The sequence below is a fragment of the Lonchura striata genome, chromosome 3 (assembly GCF_046129695.1).
Source record: "Lonchura striata isolate bLonStr1 chromosome 3, bLonStr1.mat, whole genome shotgun sequence".
NCBI classification, from domain to species: domain Eukaryota; kingdom Metazoa; phylum Chordata; class Aves; order Passeriformes; family Estrildidae; genus Lonchura; species Lonchura striata.
This window is the reverse complement of record NC_134605.1, coordinates 15,345,323-15,358,763: the sequence shown is the minus strand read 5'-3', so window position 1 is coordinate 15,358,763 and position 13,441 is coordinate 15,345,323. Positions and strand designations below refer to the sequence as shown.

The 13,441-nt window shown below is 40.4% G+C and overlaps 1 protein-coding gene across 4 annotated transcripts; it reads right to left on the bottom strand.

Moving 5' to 3' along the window:
• Positions 1 to 248: 248 nt before the first annotated feature.
• Positions 249 to 13,262, bottom strand: ABCG8 (ATP binding cassette subfamily G member 8). Of its 4 annotated transcripts, none has more exons than XM_021526441.3 (13): positions 13,157 to 13,262; positions 11,599 to 11,703; positions 10,714 to 10,870; positions 8,603 to 8,841; positions 8,064 to 8,196; positions 6,818 to 7,087; positions 4,800 to 4,965; positions 4,631 to 4,714; positions 4,121 to 4,320; positions 3,930 to 4,006; positions 2,366 to 2,633; positions 1,713 to 1,840; positions 249 to 1,241 (listed from the first exon to the last, which is right to left on the bottom strand). In XM_021526441.3, the coding sequence occupies exons 1-13, from the start codon at positions 13,205 to 13,207 to the stop codon at positions 1,104 to 1,106; spliced, it is 2,016 nt and encodes a 671-aa protein (XP_021382116.2). In that variant the 5' UTR covers positions 13,208 to 13,262; the 3' UTR covers positions 249 to 1,103. The 4 variants fall into 4 exon arrangements, with proteins under 4 accessions (XP_021382116.2, XP_077638033.1, XP_021382117.2 ...); XM_077781907.1 differs by having other exon boundaries at positions 13,161 to 13,243; XM_021526442.3 differs by lacking the exon at positions 11,599 to 11,703 and having other exon boundaries at positions 13,157 to 13,261.
• Between the last annotated feature and the right edge of the window lie 179 nt (positions 13,263 to 13,441).

The following is a 13,441-nucleotide window of genomic DNA, read 5'->3' as shown; positions in this document are numbered from 1 at the left end:
AAAAAAAACAACAAAACAAACAGAACAACCAAAACCAACCAAACCTCACAATTTACAAAGCAGTATCTGGGACATTATAGCTGATTACACTGGGAGTTTTCCACTGTGTGCAATGTGCAAGTGAAAGTCAAGTAGACAATCTGCTTTGGTTTTCTACATGTAGGAACAGAAATATGCATCTAAACATTTAAAAGCAAGCAAGCTGATCTTAAAAAATGCTCACAGCAACTGTACACATGCACTTAGCATGACTTTGTGAATTACAGCAATTTATTTACTAATACTCATTTTCTGAGCATAACTAGGTGCACTATGACAAGCATTAATAGGTTGCATAGTTAGCTTTTTAATTACTCGGGGGCAGGTTGGTGTTTTCTACCTGAGAACCTTAGGAAGCAAACTTGGCAAATTGCTATGATGTGTATTGCAACGGAGAAAGATGTCATTAATAACAACCAGCTGGTGTGCATTTATATTATAAAAATAAGTCCAAGAAGGTGAGATAATTTTATTTGTTACAAGGTTCTCATCCCTACTGTGATGAAAATACCTGTTTTGAGCATCATCAGCATATTCTTAGAACACAAAGGCAAAGCTTTAAAACACATAAAGCAATTAGAACAGAGAGTAGTTAACAATTGTGGTTTTCATCCTTGCACGTTCTCCTGAAGCACTTGTGAAATCTTTTATGCTGAATGTCATACATGCCACAAAAAGTGTTTTGATCCTGTTCTCTTGTAGCCCTCACAATTAAGTGATCATCGTATGTTCGAACATTATGGACTAAAACATCAGCTATTATTACAGAGTGCCATGGGTCCTTTTATATCGGTGGCCCATAGCTCAGACAATTTCCAGATGTGAGAGACTCGCAAGCACCTTGTCACTCGTTCAAATCGTACGTGAAGCGAAGCCCAAAGTGAACCCAAAGCCCACCCCCGAGCGCAGTCCCAGGCTGCAGCCGCGGTCCCTGGCAGGCTCCCGCAGCTTCCCGACTCCTGGGCTTCTGCTGCCATCCTGTGGCAGCCGCGCTGCCGCCGCTCCCCAGCCTTCATCCCCTGCCTTCCTGCAAGGGACGCCGTCACCCGCTGCCTCTGCTGCTCTTACCAGTCTTGGCTCGACTTCTGCTTGATGAAGCGCAGAGATAAATAGTATAAGAGCAGGAAGCTGCAAATGATGCCAGTGAGGACAAGGTAGCTCACGTAGAGAGGGTGGGAGTCCAGGTCCAGAGCCTGAGTGACCTGTAGTGACCAATAACACAAAGTTGGGAAAAGGCACATTTTCGTGCTGGATCTGTGAAATGTGTTTTATGTGTAAGCTTCCCTGGCCCCTGCTACCTTCCCCTGTTTTCCAGCTTGGGTGTAGCTTCCAGGGTGGTTTGATAGAGTGCTGCTGCAGCTGCACTATTCCTATTTCAGAAGAACACAGTTCAGCTTCTAAATAATTCCAGCAAAGTGCATAGTTGGGGCTGGTGTAGGAAAGACTTGCCCTTTATTATTTTGTTTTCACTCTTCAACTAAAAGAAAGGCACAGAAGGAGTGTTTGCTGTAGGGCCATCTTCAGGAACAAATTCACAACCAAGTGTAACCCAAATTCATTGATTTGGAGATTGCCGAATTTGATGCCTATGCCATCTACTTAAATATAACAGGCATATAAATAGCATTCCAATTTATTATCAATGTGTGCAACAATTTTTATTACTGACTTACAAGTTTTCCTGGTATTTGATAAGTAATGTTTCGATCAGTCATTTCATATGTGGTGTCAGTGAACTGAACTTGCATCATTCCTTGAAAATTCCATCTGACAAAAGAGATTTTTGAAATCCAAAAAGGAACTGAAAAAGAAAATGACAGAAATTGATTCGCACACACAAAACTTGAGACCTAGAATACTGCTGTGCTGCTGCCAAATACAGCAGGTTTCTCTCACTTCTTGACAGCCAGAGGCTGTAAACATGTGACAGTTTATTATTGGACAAAATGGCAGATATACTTTACATTGTTACATGGAGATGGGAAATCAGGAGTTAGCTAATATCCATATTCATCAAACTCCCCCTGTCAACGAAGTCTTCCTGGAGTTCCATCTTCCTCTTTTGAATACAATTCTTTTTACTGAAGAATTTAGCAACCACATAAGAAGCTAGCCTTTCACTAATGCTTTTTTGACCAAACTTCTTGTTGCCTCATTTTCAGATGGAAAAACTGATATAAAATGGGTGATCTGACTGCACTGTCACCATCCAAGAAGATAATTGCAAAGGTAAGAATAAAGCTGAGTTTTCCTGCACAGGAAACACTGTCACTGATGAAAGCCATGGATGTTTCAGTTTGGAGGGAGGATGGGAGCTTTGTCTTACGTGTCCAGAGGCTGTTGAGGCTTATCACAAAGCCACCACTCAGATAGAATGATGTGAAGAGGACATTGCCAAGGAAGGCCGAGAGCTGCAACGTCGGCAGGAGGGCTGCGACCCAAAGTGCCATGGCACGGGCACTGTAGACAGCCAACCACAGTAACAGGAAGTTCAGCAGGAAATGTTCTGGCTCAGGAACAAGGTTTGCCAGCCAGTAGATGGGAATCCCATAAATTACAACAAAAATGCAGTGTTCTGGGAGCTCCCCCAAAATCTGTTTGGGAAGATGAAAAAGAAAATTTAAAAATAGAGAAAAAAGTGAATGATAATTAAAAAAATACATGAGATGTGCCTTAATGAACTTGTGGACTGTTTATAAAAGCTATAGGAAATACTTCCTTAGAATGCAATCATCTCCCTGTTAGGGCTTGCCAGTGACATGCAAAACTAATCCCCAACAGAAACAAATTCTTGCTAATTTTTCTTCCAGTTGTGACGATGCTGAAAACTGATTGTTACAGATTGTTTGGTTAAGAGTTTTGGGAGTGTCTAAGAGCACAATAAATACACTTTTGCCTTGAATTGGTGTGCTTGATAACAGTAGTACTGTTACTGACTCATGGCAACTGAATTTTTTGTCCCAATTTAGTTGAAACCAGTGTGAGGTCAAATTTGAGACAAGTGTGGCTGTTGGTCCCTTCACCACCTTATCCCAAAGGCAGTCCATGTAGCAACTTCATTAACTATAAACCAAAAGCATAACTGGGATTTTCTCAAATATCTGAAGAGGCATATAGAGAGTATTAATTCTTCTAAAGAGAGTTGCTACTATCCTCTAATACTAAGGTTGTAACAAATTACATCGATTTCTCTGTGAATAATGTGCAATCTTTGTGACACAATGCAGAGAATTTTTTTCTCTGGCAACCACTAATAAGCATTTAAAATCTTGTGCAGAAATGGAAACCTAAATTACAGATGCCATGGCAGGCAGAACTTGTCTAACATCACAAAAGAGGGATTATTCAAAACCCTTCTGAAAAAGAGAATGTAGTTTTTAAAAAGTTCTAAATTTAATTCTAGAAACTCTGACTCTTTGTGCATGTAATACATTTTTTTAGCTCAGACCAGTACAGGCCCAAACTGGAAATATCACATCATTTTGTCATTTCTGTTTTACTTCTGCTTTAGCATTTGATACAAATGTTTTGTTTTACAGATCAAGATATGTAAGCAAACTTTCAGAGATGCTGCAGTGAATTAAATATGCTGGTATGTAAAATTGTCTAAACCTGGAAATCTGAGTCTGAGATTTCTCACTTTTTTGGCCAAAGAACCCAGTGAAAAGTTCTTCTTTGGCTTTTCTGGTGTGGCATATCAACCATGACTTATGGCAAAATTCTAAAGTAGTGTGAGGCCTAATCTATTAATACTAAGGAAGTGAGACTGAAGCCTTAGCTGGCAGACACAAAAGAACAAATTCTGGTATGAATGTGATTATTTATACAAGGCTTTGGTTTGCTTGTGTTTTTTAATGTTCAATGTATTTCCTGGCAATAAAACCAATTACCTTAGCAAAGAAGTATGGGCTAACAGAATACATTCCACCTTCCAAGTCATGATAAAGCATTGCTCTTTCTGAATGACCTGTAGGGTAGGAACAAATACACTGGGTTGTATTAATAAGTTTATTTTTTTAATAGATTTAAAATTTTTTTTATTTTGATTCATTATAGCATTTACAAGAAGTCTGACACTTACATTTGGTAATAACATCCAAAATTATTGTGAATGGGATAAGGGCACCTATCATGTACAGCAGTGCTGTTGTGTCACGAATAGAGAGTCCATTTTTTTCATGGCCATAGTACAAAAATCCCATTAGTAATGACATAAGAAGGGCTTCAAATCCATGGATTAATAATGTTGAGAGATCTCTGAAGTCATTGGCGACCTGACGACTAGGAAAACAGCAATATTCACCGTAAGATATAATATACTAATATTCCTAATGCCAGTTATATTCAGACACATAGCCCCAAACAGTGTTCAAAACAGTTCTTGGAACTTGCTAGCTTTGGCAAGGACAGGAGTTGGGCTCCATATTTCTGTAAAGGATTTTACCTTATCAAACCTATGAAGCACCTGTAGCCACCAAGTATTTCAGGTCTAAAATGCTGAAAGCCTGAAGGCAGACAATTGCTATGGAATGTTCTGTGCCACTTTCTGATGATTTTAAATACAAATGGACATGATACATAACAAGATTACCTTAATAATATTGTGAACTGCTTTAAGGCTCCTGGTAATTGATAATTTAAATGGTGAGGCATATTGATAATCTCTTCTGAATTCCTGCCCAAAAGAAAAAGAGAAAAATAATTAGATTAGTACAAGGTGTAGTTATTATTCCAGATCTCTATGACACTCTTTTCTTTACCTCTGCTTGATGACTGTGGTCTCAGTGTTGTCTCCTTCAGTAGCTTTCCATAAGAAATCATCAAAATGTTTGACCTTTTCTACAAACAAGTTGGCAAGAGTATTTGCTCTTTTTTGGCTTTCCATCTCCTTTTCTGCAGTCTGTTTATCAATACTGGTCAAGTCAACTGCAAGACATTACTTGATTTGAGTCCATTTGCTATAGAATAAATAACTTTATGATGTGTTTAGAATCAGGGATTTAATTGGGAGCAAACAGTCCAACCTGTGTACATTCATTAACTTACAACAGTTAAAACTATCAGTTATTTTAGGTAATTAGATATGAACAGATTGTTAATGTGTATGTTTCTTACCTAGTCACTCAATGAATCACCAAGAGATTACATAATTACTTATTATCATATTATAAACTACTATTTCAGATTTTTATAAATTTCATAGCACTTTGAGAGCAGTGCTGAGAAAAAACAGTTTGAATTTCCTTCCTGTCATGTAGGTATTTACAGTCTTTTATGTGACTTTGACTCAAATCACGTTTTTTCTTCATGTGCAAAATTATAGTTACTGTCTTAGCTGTGTCTTACAGAGGTGCCATAAACTTTACCTCATACTGAGAAAGTCCAAAAGGAATATTATCTAAGGACAACATAGTCATACCAATAATCATTGACTTAGCTTTTCTTTTTTTTTTTTTTTAATCTAAACTTATAGTAGTATTTTCCCATGCTGACCTTTGGTGTAGATTGACAATATCTGATGTTTTACAGATGCTTTCTGAGAGAAGTATCACTGCACATTTCCTGACTCCTTGCACTGGACTGATTGTGTTCAGCCACTTTTCGGGGGAGTACATCAGAGGTCTTTTCCTTCCCCTCTGCCATGGTCACCTGTTCCTCTGTCAGACACACAGCCAGCATGTGAGTGTTTCCATCTGGTGCTCCCTCTTGCTGTGGATGGTCTGCTGTGCTGTCCTATTTCCACCTTCCTGCTGCCCATATTTCCTTTCTTTTCCTGTGGGTCGTTGCATACCATTCAATGATCTTCCACTGTCTCTCTGCCCTCCCCACCTCCATGTCACAGGGCATTGCCTCTGTAACCACAGGCTGTAGCTACAGGTTTCCCCAGGACTCCTCTCCTTCTCCATTCCCATACAGGGGTGCTGCAAGCCTTCCCCAAGGCTGTGCTTGGCTGAGGACTGCTCTGAGCCCTGATGGTGACAAAGGTCTTTTTGTGGGGCTTGACACCAAGGTTAACTTCTGTTTATCTCTGCACAGCTGGCACTGCCTGCCACACAGGCACAGCTGAAGGGGTTACTCCAGAACATTATGGTTGTCTGAGGTCTGTACCAGGTTTTCTGGCCAACTTGAGTGCAAAGACCTAAGGGCTGGAATTGAACCAGCCTCTGTTAAGAGATTCCTGCCATTAGATTAGCAGGCACAGATACCCTTTCCACGTTGCAGAAACCAGGAAATTAATGGATTTGAAACCACATCAACTTTCTTTGAGGAGTAAAAGGATAGCTGATTTGGATTTGGACTTTCTCCCTTCCATTGTGCTCTCTAGAGCAGCACTCTTTTTTCACAGTACTTGGTCCAGGTTTGTCTCAGACTAGGAGCTAGCTTCTGGGAAACAAATTCTGTATTTTCTTAATTGAGAAATCAGAGAACTGTCTAGAGAAAGCAGTTGATCAGTTTATCTGTGTCTTTCCTAGAGAAGTTTCAACCAGCTAAAACATGGGGATAAGTATGCTAAACATGTTGACAAGTTACTGTATCTGGCACTGTTAGAAGGAGTGTTTTTTAAATTAGTTTTGTCTGTACCTCTTGTTTTTGCTACATTTCCTGTACTGACAAATAAGGATCTTATTAAAAAGTGAACTTGCTGCAGTATTGATTTGAGTTAGTCACAAGGAATTTCTGAGACAGTCATGGGCAATAAAAATCAACATTACCTAGCCACTTAGGAAAGCAAATGATTTCCAGTAACCCTTTTTTTATGACAGCGCTTGATACTGACCATAGAAATCTGCAGGATTGCTGTACCTTGGGCAGGGATAGCCTAGTTCTGTGAAATACTGGACCATGTCTTTAGCTGTTCCACAGTAGACAGTGAGTCCAGAAGTCATCAGAAGAACCAAATCAAACAGCTGGAAGATATCTGACCGGGGCTGATGAAGTGAAAGAAGAACCAATCTGTTTCCTCTGGCCAGTCTGGATAATGTTATCACAAGGTTATGTGCAGTAAAACTGTCCAGTCCAGATGTGGGTTCATCAAGTATGAGTATTCCTGCCAAAGACAGTAAGTTTAGCTGTGGAAAGCAGCATATTTGGTTTGGAAAATATGTTCTAAGTGAAATGGTGCTAGTGCATGAAGTTTCACTCATTATTTTTAAATTTAATTTTTTTTTTTATTTCAGTACATCTATTCCTGAGCATCACTTCCAAAAACCTGCTTTCCAAGTCCATTTCCTAGGGAAAAAGTTGATGGGGGATCTTGTTCAAGAGGCTCAGTCAAGGTTAGTAGTGCTTTTGTTATATATGTAAGATCAGAGAGGGGATTCAATCCAACAAACCCAGCTATGGATTTAGCCTCATGTTTTGCTTCTACTGAAGACAAAGGAAGTTTCTATTTCATCTGCAACATGAAGTCATGCACAAGACTGCAATTACTGACTATACAGCAAAGAGAATGACCTTTCCTATTACTACTGTACATGTAAATGAGGGCTGTGTCAGAGGAAAGGAAAACAATCTCCATGTTAAAATAAGCCAAAGTAACTTGTGGCACGCGGTCAGATAAAACTCAAACCTTATACTGATATGCACAAATCAGAGCACTGCTGTGAGAGTGACTTCAGGCAACTTTGAGTAATCTCTGTGGTGGTGATGATTTTAGAGAGTGGTGGGTGAAGGCTCCTGAGGGCTCTGCCTTGGTCTGTCTCCACTTTTCCACTGGCAAAGATGACTGAAGCAAAAGCGTGTCAGCTGCTGAAACACTCTGTTTTACAGAATTTTTCATGTAATAATTACAGTATTATCTGCGATCAGCACTGATGGCAATTGAAGCAAATGGACCAGCAGCAGTCACTAACTGCGCTGTGGAGAGCCAGAGGGTGTGCAAGTGTCCCGAGTATGAGCTCCTCCAGCTGCCCTGGGGACAACCAAGTGTGTAGCTCTTCCCTGAAAGCTTCCATCTTCATGCAGTGCTCCGTTATGCCCAAGTGGTGTGTGGTGTGCCCCAGGAAGGTGTGAGTTGTGCTCACCCGGGTTCCAGAGCAGCTGCACGCCGATGCTCACTCTGCGCCTCTCTCCCCCGGAGACGCCCCGCAGGTACTCGTTCCCCACCCTTGTGTTGGCGCATTGCCGCAGGCGGAGCTCTGCGATCACGTCCTCCACCTGCGGGGATCCAGGGGTGACAGGCGTCAAGAAAGAGTTCATTTGCACATTCGTGCATAGATAAAACTGAAATTATGATTAATATAGTTAAAATCCATCTGGGTATTTCTGTGCTAGAGACACTTGAAAACTAATCTTGATTTTAGAGGTAACATTAAAAAAAACTCAGCGATCAAAAATTTAGTTCGTCTTTCAGCCTCTCTAATGCTTTCTCTAGATTGTCATTTTTATAAGCTTTGGAACAATTGCTGGTTTCTGTCTTGAAAGATGAAAAAGGTTTATAATTCATAATCTACATAAAAAAATGCCAGATTAGCTGTTCTGACTCCAAACACACAGGATCTCATGGATAATTCCTGTCAGACACATTTTTGACAACTTTATTTTTTCCCAACAGCTTAATTACCCTTTTTTTCCTTTGTGAGTCTGAAAAAAACTTTGGAAGGCGCAGTTTGGCAACGAACAATAGTGTTTCTCTGACAGTCAGGTGGGGGAGCAGTCGGTCATCCTGTCTCACGTGTGCTATGCATTTCCTAACAAGCTGGGGAGTGCTGGGTTTGTTGTTGATCATGACTTGACCAGACTTGATTTTGCCTCCGTGATCCCGGCAGGTTATCACGTCAAGCAAGGATGTCTTTCCACCAGCTAGAAAAATAAAAATTGAAAATTAATTTCCAAGGGATGGTTTTGAAAAGGGATCTTGTAACAGAAGATGATGTAACAGACAGAGATGTTAAGGGAAAAAAATTCTTGGCTAATTCTTCGCCAACTCTCCTTTCTCAAAATCACGGAGACAGGATGATCTTCAAAGAAAATACTGACTGTAAGCTCCTGTTCAGGAAATCTCTCCCCTCTAGAATGGAAAATGTGGTTTAAACCCTTATAGTTTCTCAGCAGAACTGGGTAGCTGGGCTTTGAGGACGGATACATGAACACGAGATGTGTCTCTTACCTGTTTGGTAAACTCTTTCACTTTTGAAACACGGGTCAAAGATGGTCCCGCCCTGGCTGCAGGGCTGGCACCCAAATGCTCAGCAAGAGCTTTCTTTGTGGAGGGATTTGTGAATTCAAAAATAGCAGCTGGATCAACTGAATGACTAAGGCATTGAATGATTACACAGACAATAAGAACATTAATCACGATTGAAATAAAAATTATTATGACTTGAATTAGACAAAAAGTCATTTAAATAATTAAGAAAATCTGGTTCATACCCAGAGGTAAGAAAAGTAAAACAATGAAAACAAAACCTGATCTGGAGTTAAACAGCAAATGAATTTTTCCTTTTTGTTGTATGAGTCTGTATGTAAACACACAGAACTCTCTTATGATTAGACGTCATTTATTTCTAATCTCCCTGTTAAAAGATGAACTCCACACCTGCTTCTTAATACATACATCTTAAAAAAGAAACCCATCCATCTGTAAACCATGTATTGCTCTGTTTAAGAGTGACATATTGATTGCCATTGACAATGTGAAACCCATCAGCAGTTTAATCCATTTTACTAAGGCATTTGATAAAATAGATGATAAACAGCTTTTGAAAATAGTTTGACTAGTTTGCTGAAAGGGGTTTCTGCTCAGTGTATGTTGCCTTACAAAGGTGCTATATCTATAACTCAGTATGTTATTTGATCACAAAGCTTTTCATTTTATTATCAGGAGAATCTCTAAGGTAAGCTTCACTTAGATTAACAATATGTGCTAAGGAAAAATTCCCATGGCAATAGGAAAGAAAACTCTCATTTTTTAGGAATAAAGTTAAAATTTCTTTGGCAAATATGGCTTGCCTTTGAGAGAGAGCATTTTCACTGAGTCACTGAGCTAATCTGATGGAAGACTCTAGTGGAGACACAGCATGGGGGTTTTTACCTTCCAAGTATGGCACTTTTTATTTCAGTTTAAAGGTCCTTTGTCTACTTCTTGTCCCCCTTGACTAGTCCCATCAGCAAACAGAAGAAAAAAACAAACCCCAGTGTAAAAAAGCAGTAACACCAGACAGAAGAGGAACTGTCTTTTCTTCTCTTCTATTAATTAACACAAATGCAATATTTTGTCCTGTAAGAATTGTTTCCGTCCAAATGGAATTCCTGCTTATGGTTATACAAGTTGGCACTGATCTTTCTTATAGAGTTTGGCTTCATTTGTTTGCCATCTGAGTATGGTCTGTAATTGGCACGTTTTCAATCTGAGCCATGAAACTGATTCATGTCCAGCAGATCTGGGGCTGCCAGGCCATACTTGTAACAATACCTCACTACACCTCAGGAAGCAGAATGCAAATGTGTGCAGGGCATAACAAAGCCAAGTTTGAAAATAAAATTTAATTGTTCCCCCCCCAGTATTTTCTTTGTTTCCTTGTTCATCATGTCACTTAAAGAATGTATTTTAGTGACACTCCAGTAGTTCTTTCTCAACCAGATTTTGACATCATAAAGACTGCAGAGTGTTCCTCTTGATTGTGTTCATTTTATCTGAGTGCTGGTCATATAATGAAATGTGGTTGCTCTTACCAGTGGTTCCTATAATTGCAAGCATCTGACCACTTCGCACTTTGAGATTCAGATTTTGGATTACTGTCACACGGGAATGGGGATCCGATTTCCAGGTCCAGGGCATTTTCATCTGAGCAAGGTTCTCATACCAGGGAATCTGGGATGCTGTGTTAACCTAACAAAGAAGGAAACAAGTCCCTTCAATTCAAGCAATAAGATATTTAACAACAAAGTTACAATGTTACAAGCAAAGCATATATTAAAATATTATTGTTCATCTTGACAACACAGAAATACATACAAGGAAGTTTTTTGCAGCCACATATGCTTTCATGCCTTACTTATTCTGTTAATCACTAAAACACTCTCTGTTCTTTGTTACTTCAGTAATTTATTACTGTTGTAAATTCAAAATGTTTCAAACTTTAAATATAATTAGAAATTCAAGGAAACTGAAAATTATGAAATCTTATTCAGATGCCATGGTGAGGAGGAGATGAAATATTTCACTGGTTGATTGAAATCCTCTTTTTTAGTCATCTTCTCTTTATCCCCTTCCACATATTTGTTCTTGCCAGCAAGGCTCCTTTCATCCTTAGCTGAATAGAAAGTCCCTCTGCTCCAACCCTCAAAGGAATAATTTTGCTCAAGACTGAAACAAAGCAGGGCCTAGAAACAGATCTCTCTTCCTTTCTTATCCCTTTACAGGATATCTTTACAATACAGAGTTTAGTCTGCTGCCAATATTGCAGTCAAGAGTGTGATTCTGCTCACAGAATGGCTGTGCAACAGTTGTGTGAACTTTTTCAAATTTATTTGGCTTTTTAGATGGTCTGGGTATTGAAAAAGGCATTGCTGGATACGCTTCATGCTGAAGGGAGGTTTATAAATGACAATTTTTACCTGGTAGTTGAGCTCTTTGACCTCCAGTACATTTGATTTTCCACTGTATGTGAAATAAAGACTGTTATCTTCTTCAGAGTGAAAAATAGTATCCTGGTTCTTGGTCTGGAAAAATTGTTATGTGGATTACAACAGTTAATTACAATAACTAAAGTGCTGCTAAAGTCTGAGTTCAGAAAAGATTAAGCACAAAGGTAAATATATTTATGGGATGTAACAGTATTATTGATGAGTTACTGTAGTGCAAAAGTCTTAAGAGTCAAAATGAGTTATCAGTTATCTGTCAGTGTGAAACGTACTTTGTTCTAGTGACTCGTGTGAGGGCCAAACATGCTGTGCTGTGTTTTTCTAGTTGCTTTCAGATTAAAAGGGATAACTTTGAAAATGGAGATAAATGTCATGTCACTACAAAGAGATTAGACTTTTTCTGAGGAAAAAAGATGTACTGCTTCAGCAGTATTAGTCTACTGAATCAAAATGGTACATATTGTAATTGAATTTTGGCAGCTAAAAATGAAGGCTCACTAGAAGTATTTCCATTATTGAATTCCACATGGACTTGCATCCTCAGAGGTTATATGAACAAATAAAACACAGCCATTAGTGAAGTCTCTTTCTTCTCTTTTGTTTTTTAATTTTGCCATTTATCAGCTGGAATTTAATGTTCTGCAATATCAGTTAAAATAACAAGAGTCTACTTGGCCCTTTTGCGTCCAGCTGTGATTACGAAGTCCTGGTTTTGGGTTTAGCTCTGTGTGCATGCCTGCACTTTTCCTTCTAGCCAGCCATATCTCTCTCATAGCTCTGTGCTTTTCCTTATTGCCAGACTCATACCCTAGCCAAGGCAAGCATACCTATTCCCTGTGTACCAGACCCTACCCATGTGGTATCTTTGGCAGTGGATGACTGTGATCTTTGCATGCACCTCCTGCCCTGACAGCAAACAAGGCTGATTATTTGATTATTTTTTTCAGTCTAGATATACAGCAGAAAGCAGCATCACACCAAGCAGCCTGAAAAGCCACAGGAAAGCCTTCTAAATTACCCCAGCTGCCAAAGCACTCTGAGCCCTTCCTTATGCTGAACCTATTTTTCAAAAACACGTGCTCCCCAGCAAATGTGGGGATCCAGACCGAAGGCTTTCCTGGGAAAGCCAGTCCAGGATATGCTCAGGGGCTTTCTCCCCCATCCACACATTTGGAGACCCTCTCTCAGCTCCACCGTGGTGGCACCTGATCAGGGCTTGCATGGCACCAGCCCCATGCTCCCATGGGGGATGTGGATGCTTTCTGCTCCCTGCTTTGGAGCGGGAGGAGCTCGGGGCCCACTGGCTGTGCCAGCCTGCTGGGCAGGATGGCTGCCCGCCTCTCCCAGCCCCGGGCCAGCGCTGCGGGACAGGGATAGGGATAAAGATGATGGATAGGGATAGGGATAGGGATAGGGATAGGGATAGGGATAGGGATAGGGATAGGGATAGGGATAGGGATAGGGATAGGGATAGGGATAGGGATAGGGATAGCTCCCCACTCCCACTCACAGCTCGGCTCTCGCACATCACCTGCCTCCAGCTGGCATTGTCCAGAGAGACATTTTCAGTAGCTTCCTTCATGGTGGTGGTGGTGGAAGGTCTGGCTCCCTGCAGTGGTTTGACTATCGTCTCTGTGAAAGCTGTGGAAATCCTTCTCCTCTTGGTTTGGAGCGCAGTCCTGTGCAGGCACCCTCACCGCAGCACCATCTCTGCTGGCGCGCTGCCTCTCTGCAGCTGGCATGACCCCGGGGACAGGGAAACACTCCCCTCCCCTGGGACACTAATAGCTCGGGCTAAAGGTACATCAGATAGCGC